The sequence below is a fragment of the Lactuca virosa genome, chromosome 8, assembly GCF_052849685.1.
Source record: "Lactuca virosa cultivar CGN04683 chromosome 8, Lactuca_virosa_CGN04683_v6, whole genome shotgun sequence".
Taxonomy (NCBI): Eukaryota; Viridiplantae; Streptophyta; class Magnoliopsida; order Asterales; family Asteraceae; genus Lactuca; species Lactuca virosa.
Window position 1 is genome coordinate 134,440,127 of NC_136433.1, and position 14,310 is coordinate 134,454,436.

General features: G+C 35.9%; 1 protein-coding gene across 2 annotated transcripts; it reads right to left on the bottom strand.

Moving 5' to 3' along the window:
- Window positions 1-6,669: 6,669 nt before the first annotated feature.
- On the bottom strand, window positions 6,670-11,643 carry LOC145129791 (protein NRT1/ PTR FAMILY 8.2-like). Of its 2 annotated transcripts, XM_079064599.1 has the most exons (6): window positions 10,502-11,643; window positions 9,612-9,786; window positions 9,061-9,189; window positions 8,397-8,614; window positions 7,748-8,304; window positions 6,670-7,661 (listed from the first exon to the last, which is right to left on the bottom strand). In XM_079064599.1, exons 2-6 carry the CDS (start codon window positions 9,631-9,633, stop codon window positions 6,839-6,841), a joined length of 1,749 nt encoding a protein of 582 aa, XP_078920725.1. In that variant the 5' UTR covers window positions 9,634-9,786; window positions 10,502-11,643; the 3' UTR covers window positions 6,670-6,838. The 2 variants fall into 2 exon arrangements, with proteins under 2 accessions (XP_078920725.1, XP_078920724.1); XM_079064598.1 differs by lacking the exon at window positions 10,502-11,643 and having other exon boundaries at window positions 9,612-9,925.
- Between the last annotated feature and the right edge of the window lie 2,667 nt (window positions 11,644-14,310).

The following is a 14,310-nucleotide window of genomic DNA, read 5'->3' on the forward strand; positions in this document are numbered from 1 at the left end:
AATGATTTGAACTAGAGGTCCTAATCTTATATTTTGTGGTTATTTTGTGGTTAGGATTGGTTAGTTTATGTTTCTTTTTGACCGGCAATATATTAAAAAAAAGATAAACGTTTTCAAATAAATTTTGGCATGTTTGATAAAAAAATAGCTGTTTTTTAAAATGGTTGAATATGTTAAAAGACATTAGAAAAAAAACCAATGCAAAAACCAAGAAATTACATCGGAATGTTTAAAATTTGGTTTTGAAGCATAAATTTCATGCAATATGAATTTTATACTTTTTATGCCCCACCAAATTAAATGCAAAAACAACTACATCATCAAACACTTTATCCTTTCTAGGTTCACATGATAAAAAATACATCAATTTCTGTACTTCCATAAGCACCACCATGTCGTGTTAATATTGACATACAAAACAATCTTCCAAGTCGACACTCGGTTGAATTGAATGGCTGGACTTACAAGGCAAAAATTTTCGGGTTGTCACACATACTATGGAGCGCTGAGGATAACCTCCGTCTAACTCGTGCATATATTAATATCCACGAGACCACCAGGGTGAATGATCCAAGTTATTGGACCCGTTTAACTTATGCCTTCAACGCTGACCCTCAAACTGCCCCAGAAAACTACCACAACACGTTAACATCACGACAAAATGGTATGAATTAAAAACAAAAGTCTTGGTTTTCAACAATTTTTATACCAAAATTGATGACGCACGTCCGAATGAAGATGAGGAAGTCATCATGGACGCGACGAAAGCGGAATACATATCCATTAGTGACGGGTTAGAATTCGAGTTTGAAGGCCCTTGGAATCTCTTAAAAGATCTCCCGTATTTTTAATTTGTATTGCGTTTGTAGAAGGATATTTTAATGTAGTTTGCTTTTATTAGGTTATTTATATGCACCGGTTTGTATTACGTTATTTATATGTATTTGGTTTGTATTAGGTTATTTACGAAACCAGTTGAGTTAACTTCTACTTTATTCCATAGAACATAAAATAGAAAACAATACAAATACATGGAAAACGTACATCAGTAGCAAATATATTACATAAAACATTTCACATAAAAAACCCTTCTACATGAAATACTGGTGGTTCTTAACCAGATTCCAAACGTCCACATACTCGAAGTCTTTTCCCTCATGCTCGAAAATGTAATGATCTAAAATCATTCTTACAAGAGCTTCCTCGTTTGAGTAATAATAATTACTACTATTTTTAAGATGATGATACCATCGATTGTACCATGTGATTTCATTCTTTAACTCCATCCACTTACTAAGAATATCTACTTGTACCCGATATTCTCCTTGTCCAAATGAGAGGTTGAACATACTTGTTATGCGGGTCCATTCATCACCTCCAAGGTAATCAGGGGTAACCATTGTTGTTACACCTTAAAAAATGTTCAACCAACATCGTATTATAACCATCACCTCTCTTGTCGTCCATGAACGTGGAGTATCAGACGACGTTGTTGCATTCGTAGAAATTGGTGCATTGGAGGCCATTTCTATATTTTTCAATACCGGGGTGAGTTGATACAATATTTAACCGGTATGACAATTTATACACTAATCCGTAGAGGTGTACACTGATCCGCATAGGTGTACACTGATCCACTAATAACAGTTCTGTGGATTCCCAAATAGTTCTATGGACTGATATTAAACATAAGTTCATTATTTTTAACATTTTTTGGTCAAATTGTTTACATAATAATCACATAAGGTATTAGTGTATTAAAAAAAATTAATATTAATAAACGAAAAAAATTAAAAAACAAAAAAACGAAAAAAAAAAATTAAAAAACCCAAGATCCGCAGAGGTGTTTCGTTTCCTCAGAGGGCTTACTTGATGCGCAGAGGATGCTCTGCGGATCCTATGGTCAGATTCCGAATCAATTTTTTCATGGTTATTATTTTCAAATAACCCCTCTTTTTTCGATCCAAATTTTTTTTATTAATGTCTACCATGAGTTTATAATTTAAAATAGTGGAGGAAAATTAGACACGCTATCATTAGTTTAAAACTTTAAACTTTACTAATACGTTGAATGCTAATATAATATTAAACGCCAAACATACTAAAACTTTATATATATATATATATATATATATATATATATATATATATATATATATATATATATATATATATATATATATATTGAATTGGTTGGTTGGTATTACCGTGGTATTGAAAATTTTGTACCACTATCGTACCAAATATATTGGTTACCAATATGTTTGGTTCGGTTGGTAACATGTTGGTTGGTTTTCCGTCATACATATTTGCAAACCCTAGTTAAACCACAAGGATTTAGAGAGCATTAAAGAGATCAACATATTGGAAGGGTTTGCATTCCGTGCGGGTAAATTGGCTTAAAATCAAGATATGAATTAATATTTTATATATTTTGGAGCATTTAGGGGTTAGATACATTAATCCGAGTTAAAGAGAGAAGTACTAAGATATGGAGTGACTGCGCCAAGTTTTTGGCATGCGCTTAACACTGCCTCGTAGCGTGAGTGCGCCAAGTTTTTGGCATGCCCTTAACACTGCCTCGTAGCACGCTAAGGGGTACGCCAAACTTTACTCGACTAACAAGATGAGAGAGAAGAGAGGGTGGGGGGAAATGTGGAGAAAGAGTTTGTGGGTTGTCATTGATTGTTTAATTTTTTTTGCAATCATCTTTTACCTTTTGTTTTTCTTTTAAATACATTCTTAGCATGCCACCAACATTCGTTAGGGATTGAAGACAAAACGTCGTATAAACAACGGCTTCAAAATGGCAAAAGAAAAAAAAATGCATTTTCACAACATCATTTTACCCTTTTCTGCAAGATATTGACAAAAAATATTTACATTTTCAGCAACATTTTGGCATCAACATATTATTACTTTCATCAAAATATTTACATGTTCAAATACATTTTAACAACAAGATTAAGAGCTTGTTGTGAAACTGATTTACAATTGTACTCTTAACAATGTAATCTCCTTGACCCCCAAATCCACCTGCATAAAATTAGAAATGAAATTGGATTACAACCATACTCATGAATCATGATTGAGCTAAATGCAAGAAATAGCATTATACCTTCAATTATAACATTGTACTTTCAAAGTTTAAAATTTTAATAGGAAAGAAAATAAAATAACATAAAAAGAAATTAAAAATAAGAAATGAAAGTAAGATGTTATTCAGACAAACAAATGAAAGTACATTGCTATTTCTCAACCTTCATACCTTAGGAAAAATTAAAAATGATAAAAATCACTGTATATTTGATAGGTAAAAAGAATCAACTCCTGCTACAACGCCTTAATATTAGAGTAAAAACCATTCAAATATAAATTTGAATTCTTGGACATATGTAGTTTGGCTAAGGCCATGTTTCTCTTTACGTAATTTCGAATAACAACAAATTTGTGAAAATTGCCGCATGGTCTATCTTTTGACCAACCTTTTCCAAGAAAACAGTTTTATTCTTACTATTAAAATTTACAACATTGTACTTCTTTTTCTTAAAAAGAAGTTGTAGTTCAAAAATCAACCTAATTACACCTTTATACTTTCAAAAAGTAGAGACATTTACCTCACTTGACGACCCAAAATTCGAATAAAATTTTATTAATGATTTTTATAAATAAACGTACTGAAACGTTACAAACAAATCTTGTCGTTTCTCCTATTGATTCGTTGAGAGAGAAGAGATGGATATAACCTCGTACACATACATGTACCTCTCTAGTTAGTATGAAAAGTTTTCATGATTTCTTAAGTCCAAAGTAAAAGCACCAAATACAGTGGTCCTGTAAAGACATAAGAACACATGATGTCATTTTAAAGAAAAGCATAAGAGCTAAAAGTAAACACAAATTCAACAACAAAAAGTTTTAAATTAAATCTTACATCTCTTTGTATTTCCTCAAGCTCTTCAGCGGAATTTGTAGAAAATGCATCATGAAAGATGAAAACCTTTTGCATAACTGCCAAAGTTGAATAAGTGCTTTTAGTGCTGCTAATCTCCTATCAAAATGTAAAAGTAAAAGTAGTGTTAGGATGAAAAAAGAGCATTTCAACAATGTTAGAAACATGAACCATTTTTAGATTAGATAAACAACTACCAATAGTTAGTGGTAAAGCAACTTCAAAATCATAGATTCTCTTCATGAAGCCATGATAGCATGTTAAAAATCAGAAATGTAGCTAATTTTTTAAAATCAATGTCCCTAAAAAGAATATATATGTCATGTATGACATGATAAAAAAAACCAAAGCCACAGTGCATAAATTTAAGCTTATATGAAAAACTTAGACATCCTAGAAGAAAGAAATAATAATATCTCTATTTCTAATGTACATTTGAACAAAACCAAAAGTCATCACATTCGGTTGATCCTGTTGTAATTCACAGTTTTGTCCAATGAACCATAATCACAATCTCCATTTCTAACTTAGATTTTACAATTTCGCCTCATGAACCTGGTTAAATTTACATATCATTAATAAAAACAAAAATTAGAAAAAAAAGATAAAGAAAATAGAAGTTATGGTCCGATAAAACATGTTGCTAGAAGCCTAGAAGAACCTCAACTTTTGGACACTCAGCATGAATGCCAAACACCAATTTCAAAAATGGAGTCCAAGCAGGTGCAATAGCTGAACGAAATTAACTTTAAAATAAAAATTCTAATATAATTTCGATAAGGGTATATCAGACTTTTACTATGAGAAAACTAAAAAAAAACATATTTGGTGAAGCGAAGGAGAGAGGATCATTGGCGTTCCAGTGTACATGAAACATGATAGAGAGGGCGATGAAACTTCAAGGAAAATAAGCCAAACGTTTAAACCTGCCAGATTGACCATCGATCTATGTTATAGAAGCCTTCTTCACCCTCATGGTGGCTCTCTCCCATGAAAACACTGAAATTATGGAATGAAATTCGAGTGAAATTCAAAATCTGCAAAAAATAAATAAATAAATAAATAAATCAATTGGATAAAGAATGAGATGTGGAAAGCGATTTCAAATTTTGAATCTTTTGGTTTAAAGAAAAAAGATCAAACGTCCATGGCTTTCTTACCTAAGCTGAACATCAAAGCCCAGTTCTTTTTGTGAGGAATTCAAGCCCACATTTTTCATTCATCGCAACTTAATCCTCAACCAAAAAAAACCACCAAACCCATGATTATACATATACACCCCTGCATAAAGTACTACTCAAAATACTTCTTACCGCGGAAAACTACCTCAATTGCCCTTTGTGATCCAGTAAAAACCTGCAAATTAGGAACAAATAAGAAGCTCTAAAAACTCCATTTGGGTTTAAAATAAATGAGAAGATAGGTCAGAAACTTTACCTGGAATCAAAGAGAATCTAGGTCAAATCCATTTGGATCCTAAGATTTTAAGTAACAAAAAAACATAAATTATGATTTGAGAAAGAAAATTAGAAGCAAGGAGACATGGCAAGAGTCCAATCAAAGACAAAAGAAAGAGAATGGTGGTGAGTGTACATGTGAACGTGGTTTAGGGATTTTTAGAGAAAGTGAGGAAGAGAGGAGAGTAGTGTTCATTGGTGGTGGCAACGTTTCTGGAAATTATCAGTCCCTTTAATGTTTGTTTCAACCACATTCGTTATATGGCCTGGAAACCAGATCATATAAACACAATCAGAAAGATGGTATAGATAGACAGGATTTTGTATAGAGAGAGAGAGAGAGGAGATGAATAAATATTACTTTTCTGTGATTGGTTTTTGGTGGTGCGTATGTGGTGCCAACGGCGAAGAAGTTGAAATCCAAGGGTTTTATGGTTCCTGGAGAGAGAGGTGTGCGACCGTGGTGGCGTATGGTGGGGAGGGGAGAGTTTAGGGTTTTTGGAAGGCGATGTGCAATGGGAATGAGCTGGTGGTAACTGTGGATGGTGTTGACGATGGATGGTAAGCTGGGGCCATGGAAGCAGTGAGAGTGGTCGACGAGGAGGGTGTTGGCGATGATGGGAGGCGTTAGAATTCCTGTGGAAGTTGTTTGGAGAGTGATTATATTCAGTTTTTGAAATTTTGGAATTCAAAGATTGTAACCATACTCCGATGTTTAGTGTGTTTTAAATTCAAACGAAAAAGGCCAGGTCAAAGATCAAGATAAAAAGAGAAATAAAAAATTAAATAAGCGAGATATGGGGTCGGTAAAAAAGTCACGAGAATTAAGGATGCTATGCATTGATTAATTGTATTTAACGCTTAAATATTTAAACTAAACGTCTTAAACTTTTATTATTATATTTTTCTTGTGTGTTCAGTTGTACTTTAAGCTTAAACATTTGGACGTCTTAAATCTATTTTTAGAAATAGTAAGGTTTGTATAATAATATAGTAACATATATATATATATATATATATATATATATATATATATATATATATATATATATATATAATTTCCATACAAAATGAAATTTGAATGTTCTTACAAAATAAATGAATGTGGACTACTTCCTGAGAAATTAAATTTGCTCTTATATTTTATTCTTATTTACCCTCGTATTATATCAAATGTTGACATATGTCACATTTAATTAAATTAGTAATATTTTAATACATTTGTCACCGTTTAATAAGGAATGGAGGATAGAATTGATATTTTCTGAAAGAAAGAGGGAATTTGTGTGGATGTTCTTATAAACAATGTCCTTTGTACAAACCATTGAACTATAAGCAAATTCAGAATCGTACAAGTGCAAGCAACACACTTGTCTACAACCCATGCTGCTTAGGTACACCTTTCCGGTGCATGTTTTCGAGTCCAACATTACCGACCAGCTGCAGCAGGTTTTCTATACGTGTGCCTTCTCGCCAACACAACAAATGCTCCCAAATTCACCAAACTTAAACCAGCCAAAAGCCAGAAAAAATAATCAAGGTGGCCATAGTTGAGATTGTCCGTGATCCACCCCGCACCACCACCCCATGTACTAATAATCGTCACGATTGTCACAAGCAAAGCACTCACATAGCTCCCAAGTGCAGTAATTGTTAATTGAAGAGCCGCACACAAACTTCTCATAGAATCAGGAGCTTGATCATAAAAAAACTCCAATTGCCCAATAAATGTAAATACTTCAGCACACCCAATTAAAAAATACTGTGGGACCTGCCAAAAAATCGACATAGGAATCCGATCCAGTTCATAATAATCGTTTCTTGATACAATCTGTAGCCTAACGACTTCAAGAACACCAGCACAAACCATGCGAAAAATGGAAATGAATAATCCGGTCCCGATCCGTTGGAGTTGGGTCAACCCGTTTTGTTGACCCGTGACCTGTCTGGCTACTTGGACGATGACTCGGTCATAAACCGGGACCCAGAATACTACGCTGATTGTGTCGAATACTCCGAGTGAAGCGGGCGGGATCTCGAACCCGGATATGCCGACCCGTGGGTCGAGAGTGGAGCCTTGTAACACAAATAGGTTACTCATTTGGGCGTAAACTGTGGAGAAAATGATACCGGTGGCCCATATTGGAAGTAAACGTATCACAGCTTTTAGTTCCTCAACTTGGGTCACAGAGCAAAGGTTCCATGGGTTTATTGACCCGTTTGGTGTAACCACAGCTGCCTTATCGAAAAAACTGAAAACAAAAAGTTGTGTAATTACAAATTAGTAATAAGAGATTCGATAACGCGTACCCAACATGACTTAGAGGTGATAACTTACACCAAATCTAACGTATGATCAATCTTGCGGCTTCCTGAATTAGAAAAACCGGCTTCTTCTGAAGACTCGTATAAGAGTGAACTATCTAATGGCACTTCGATCTTTCTCTTTCTAAAAGAAGCAACTGCCACCTGGCACAACCGAGTGAGCGGGCTACCACCCGGTAACTGATTCCGGTACAATTTAGTACCTGAAAAAAACGAAATCACAGCAATCCCCATTGCAATAGTAGGAATTGAAAAACCCCAACCCCAACCCACATTATCTTGAATCCAAACTAGAACAGAATGAGCCACGAGTGCACCGATGTTTATGACAAAATAAAACCAATTAAAAAAAGAACTCTTTTGTTTTTCCTCGACCTCATCATGATCATCGAACTGATCCGCACCATAAGACGAGACACAGGGTTTAATTCCCCCAGTTCCAAGAGCCACGAGGTAAAGAGACGTGAAACATAATGCAATTTGAGCTTTTGTTGCAGTGCAAACATCTTTTTCGTAACATGTTGGTTTTAGCCTCGGGACGGATGCCGATAGTGTTAACATTCCCATTCCCTATAAAAAGATTTTTTTACTGTTACTGTTACTGCTATTGTTACTGTTATTGTTATTGTTATTGTTATTGTTATTGTTACTATCAGACTTACAAACGCATAAATGATGGAGAAGGTGGCGATGGTCCAATATCGTCCAATATAAGTATCGGCCACGAACGCTCCGATTAATGGGGTGAGATAGCAAGTTCCGGTCCAAGTTGAAAGATTTCTTGAAGCCGTTGCACTATGCTCATTCAAATGATACTTAAAATATCGGACTAAATTAGAGCTCATTCCATAATACGCCAATCTTTCACAACATTCATTGCCTACATATACAAGAGAATAAATAGTTATAACGTTTGTCATGTATGGGACTAAGATCTTTTTAGGGGTAAGGGTAGTAGGGTACTCATGTCAATAGGACAAAAATATGTCATTCTCATCCTCTTCATCAAAAATATAGAAAACTTGTCTAGTCATGTCATGTCTATGTTTTGTCCTGTGTAACAAAAACAAGTGAACAAGTAGCGAGGCTAGGCATTAAGAAGGTGGGTCCTTGAACCCACCTAATTTTTTTAATTTATCTAAAATTCCTACAAAAATTTTTTAGGGACCTATCTTAAAAAACATTTAGAACCTACCTTAACTATAAAAATCTTTATATTTGTATAGAAAAATATATATAGAAAAATTAGTGAACCATGTAGTTTCTATTCTTAGACTCCCACTTAAGCAACCTAAAATCAGCCCAAAGGATAAAGATAGTACTCACCTAAGATGAAGCCACATGCCTTCCAAGTTCCGGTTTTTTTCTTATTAGCTGGATTTTGAAGGTAATCTACAGTCCCATCTTTGGTGTAGGTGTCATCTTCTTGCCTAGATTCCAGCAAATTATAGGTACCTGAAGATAAGATAAATCTCTCTGGTAACCAAATTGTATGATAACATATGTAAATGATTTATTTAATTTACTTGAATATCTCCGAAAGAAGTCAAAGTAGCATAGTTTTCCTTAAGTACATGGTTGACTTTAAAGGTCCATGAAGAAGATACTACTGAAGGAAAAGTTAATCCAATGACAAATAACAAGAGACCCTTCGGGTAATGACGATATTAAACCAGAAATCAGCACAAATTACAAGATTAATTGTTGTTTTCAGCGATTAACTACAAGGGTTTAACTTAAAGAGCAAGAACATGACTGATACAAAAAGGATGATTTCAACACGATATCTTCAATTAACTGCATAAAACAAAAATTAAAATAGAAACTAACGAAGTAATGAACAGATTAAAGCTAATCCGATCATGAATTGAGAGTACCCATATGAGAGTTTTGCTCCATCTTTTTGAGAAAATATCAGATAGCCAGAAACTCCACTCTGAACACTGATGATCGTTTAATAAGGCCCTTCAACTTCAGGTCAACCTTCCAACCCTCGATGGAATCTTCAAAATATGTTCTTTAGCGGTTGCATGCTTGAAACTGCATCTGAATCTGGAAATTCTCGTTGAAAGTTGGGGTTAAAAAATAAAAAGATTCGGGACTTTTTGGGTGAATAAAAGGTTCCAGATCAAAAGTTACAAAATTTAGAAGATTATTTATGTAGTAACATGTAACTTATACATTAAAAAGTGTATGTTGTTTGGTAGATCCGAAATTTAAACCTGGAAAAACACTATGTTGGGGATCTCGCTCTATAGTTTCATTTGCCTCCCAAGGGTCTTACTAAATGACAGATAGTGCCCCTATATTATAGAATATTATAGAAGAGAAGTTATAAAAAGATAAAATTGCAAATTTGGTCTCTGAGGTTTGAAAAAAATAGGGACGTTGGTCTAAAGAGTTTTGGAGTTGCAATACAAGTCCAAAAAATTTATTTTGTTGCGATTTTGATCCGTTTCAAACTTGGAAGTGGCTAAAATGACTTTTTTTTTTGCCCTTTTTATTTCTTTTTTTATTTTCTTTCTATTTACTTCATTATTTTTTAAATAAAAAATAAAAAATACAACCCCCCTCTCTCTCTCGCGCGCGTTAAAACCATCATAGGAAGAAGATTTCTTGAGTTTGTTCAACACACACGCACACACTCAAGAACACAATTTGAATCACAAACTTGATTTTCTGGGTTTGCTCTTCAACACACACACATACACGATTCTTAATTTTAAAATGGATTACATAGAGTCTGAAAAAGCTTTTTGAAAATCACCAGATAGAGGAGACGATGACGATTTTGTGGGTTTCTTCAAGAACTATCGATTTCTGAAAATCGCCAGATAGAGGAAACGAACTCAAACAGATGTGCTCGATTTCTGAAAATCCACCCACTAATCTTTTTTTCTTCTTTTTTGACAACACTTGCAAATCAGAAACGAAGGAGATCTCTCTTTTAATCAGAAAAATCCAGCCACTACTCTCGCTTCTGTTTCTCGGTTTCAGTCCTCCATCAAAATCCCACGGAAGGAAAGGGATTTCCCATGTTACTTCGCAGCCATCTTCGTCGGTGAGGAGGCCAGGTCTCGCTCCCCTTAAAATCAAACCTGATGAACTTCAAATTAGATTTGATGACCTGAAACTATGATCAAGTAAACCAAAAAAATGATTTTTCTACCTGATACATGTAATCAAAATAAACATGAAATCAAATTCAATCCATAGACCTGTAAGCTCCATGAAATCAAACCCTGTTAACTTAAACCCCCAAAATCGAACCCTTGGACATGTATCATCGCATCTAAAAGGGATGTACACAAATAGAAAATAAAAACCCAGAAAACCCCTCCACCTGCAACTTAGACCCGATCTCCTCAACACCATCTCTAGTGAGAGAGAATCATAGAATCGATCGAAGTTTGGAACACCATTAGTGACAACATGTCCAGTGAGAGAGATTCGATTGAGCTTTCAGATTGGGTTTTTTGTATGTTTGTTACCGATGGTAGATGAGAAAGATGGATGATCGAAGTTTAGAACAAAGGGTGAGGGGTGACGGCGTCATACATAGAGGAGGTGAGGGCGATGGACACTGACGACAACGATGGTGGACTTAAATGGTGTGGTAGAGATAGATCTACGGTGGCGCTGGTGGAGATGGATCTCGGTTGTTCTTTGTTTTCATGGGTTCAAGATGAGTGAGGCGGTGGAGTGTGTTCATGACAGTGGGTAACCATGTATTATGGTTGTGTTCTTTGTAGGTTACCTGTTGCTTTAAGAATGAAGAGAAAGAAGGCCATGCTAATATCGGAGGACACAGATTCACGTGTTTCTGCCAGTCAGATCTGAAACTAAGCAAATTAGATAGATTCCTGATTTGCAAGAATTTCCTCAATTGTTAATAGGGCATTTCAGTGGAGGTGCTCCCTCGTGAATTGTCTGATCATTGCCCTGTTCTTATGCAAACCACCACTTCAGACTTTGGGAAGCCACCTTTTAGATTTTTCAACTCATGGATGGATAGAGAAGGATTTGATGCAGTAGTTAGAAAAGCTTGGAGCTCTTTTGTTGGTTACTGAGCCCCAGATGGATATCTAAAAGCAAAGCTCAAGTTCCTAAAAAACGAAATCAAGAAGTGGTGAGCCACAGATTATCCGAAGGAAACATTAGAACTGAGGAATCTGAAGCAGAGGATGAACGAACTTGACAGGGCTGCAGAGACTCGAGAACTATTTGAGGTGGAAGCACAGAAAAGCAGGTACGGTTTTCAAATGATCGCTGAACTAGAGAGGATGGTTGTTCTTGACCTCAAACAAAAAGAAAATATAAAATGGGAAATTGACGGTGATGAAAATACATGTTTTTTCCACGGATATATGAATAATAAGAGATATAAAAATCACATACACGGTCTTGTAATTGACGGAGCATGGAACACCGATGTGAATACAATTAAGCATGAGGCATATCAGTTCTTTTGTAGCAAATTTCAGGAGAAATGGCCAAATAGACCATAACTCATCAGCCCTATGTTTCATTCATTGGACTTAATCAATAAAACCACCCTTGAGGCACCTTTCTCCATAGACGAAATCAGAGCAGCAGTGTGGGAGAGTGTGGAAATGAGAAGTCCCCCGGACCGGACGGTTTTAGTTTCAAATTTATAAAGAGGTACTGGGAATTAATTCAAGAAGACGTGCTTGCATTTGTAAAACATTTTGAAAGATATGGGAGATTTAATACGGGATGCAATTCTTCCTTCATCACATTGGTCCCGAAAGTTAAGGATCCACTTATACTCGGAGACTTTAGACCGATTAGCCTTATCGGTTGTCTATATAAGATAATTGCGAAGACTCTTGCTAATCGACTAAAAAAGGTGATTAGGCTCAATATAGATGAGATTCAATTAGATTTTGTTAAAGGTAGAAGCATACTAGATGACCCGCTAATTGTCAGTGAAATTTATTCTTGGGCAAAACAATCGAAAAAGAAAGTCCTTATTTTTAAAGCTGATTTTGATAAGGCATTTGATTCGATAAATTGGGAGTACTTGAACTCCATTATGGATCAAATGGGTTATGGCATGAAATGGAGAATGTGGATCAGGGGATGCTTACAATCGGCTCGTGCCTCGATACTTGTAAATGGGGCCCCCACTGAACGTCGTTACGAAGAAGGCATGTGAAATTGGACTTTTCAAAGGTGTAAGAATCCCACAAACAGACTTAACTATCTCACACCTTTTTTATGCGGATGATGCTCTATTTATCGGGGAATGGGAAAGAGGCAATGTTAAAAACCTGGCTCGAATACTCAGATGTTTCCACATATCGTCCGGACTTAAAGTCAATTTTCGCAAGTCTAGGGTGTTTGGCATCGGAGCAAACCCATAGGAGGTGGCGAGGTGGGCAGCACCCCTTGGGTGTGAACCGGCATCACTCCTATTCACGTATCTAGGAGTGCCCGTAGGCGCGAACATGAATCTTAGGAAACATTAGAAACCGGTGGTGGATAGGTTTCATGCAAAGCTTTCATCTTGGAAGTCAAAAACGTTATCATTTGGTGGAAGATTGACATTAATAAAGGCCGTTATGGGAAATCTTCCAACATTTTACTTTTCTCTCTTTGTTGCTCCAGTTGGTATTATTAACATGTTGGAGAGTATTCGCAGGCAGTTCCTATGGGGAGGTTGCGAGGAAAAAAGGAAAGTGCACTGGGTGGCTTGCGACAATGTGATTGCTCCAAAAGACATTGGGAGGGGGGGGGGGGCTAGGTGTAGGCTCACTAAGGGCCCTATATGTTTCGTTAATTACTAAATGGTGGTGGAGGCTCAGGACGGAACCAGATTTACTATGGGCTCGGGCAATAAAAGGAATCCATAATCTGAAAATTCGAACCTCCTATTGCATATCTAAAAAGGCGATTACCGGGGTTTGGAATAATGTTGCAAATATTCAAGAAGATCTGAAAGACCTGGGGATAGATATTGGAAAGGTGCTAGTAAAGAGAGTTGAAAGAGGGGATGATACATTGTTCTGGTTTGATCAGTGGATTGGTAACTTGCCACTGAAAAAAAGCATTCCCGGAGTTATATCGAATGGACAAGAAAAACGATGCAAATTGATGGAGAGGGTTCAAATTGGAGGCCCAACATGGGACTGGTTATCACAGTCTCATAGTCCTGAACAAGAATTAGAATTGCAACAAATATCATCCTTACTTGCCAATTTTCTGCCAAGCATGGCAGATGATCAGTGGATATGCCCTTTAACCCCGGATGGGGTATTTTGTGTGGAAGCCTTAAGAAAGCTGATTGATAAACCTCAACATCCTGTGATTGGTGAAAAAATTGAATGGTTGTGTGAAATTCCTATCAAGGTACTGTGTTTCATATATCGAGCAAACCAGGGAAGGATTCCATCCTTAGTTGAACTAAAAAAGTGAGGATTATCTAATAGTGAATCAGTGTGTAGTTATTGCTTGCAGGAGGAGGAGACAACCGAACATATATTGTTTTAATGTCCATTTGCAAAAACAGTGTGGGAATGGGTCCTTAAAGGATGCGAGATACCTACAATACAG

Coding starts and splice junctions, on each gene's coding strand:
- LOC145129791 (XM_079064599.1), bottom strand. CDS start 9,633: ATGGAGCAAAACTCTCATATGG. Junction 8,615..9,060: donor GGCATGTGGCTTCATCTTAG/GTGAGTACTATC, acceptor TTGTATATGTAG/GCAATGAATGTTGTGAAAGA. Junction 7,662..7,747: donor GATCATACGTTAGATTTGGT/GTAAGTTATCAC, acceptor TTTTGTTTTCAG/TTTTTTCGATAAGGCAGCTG.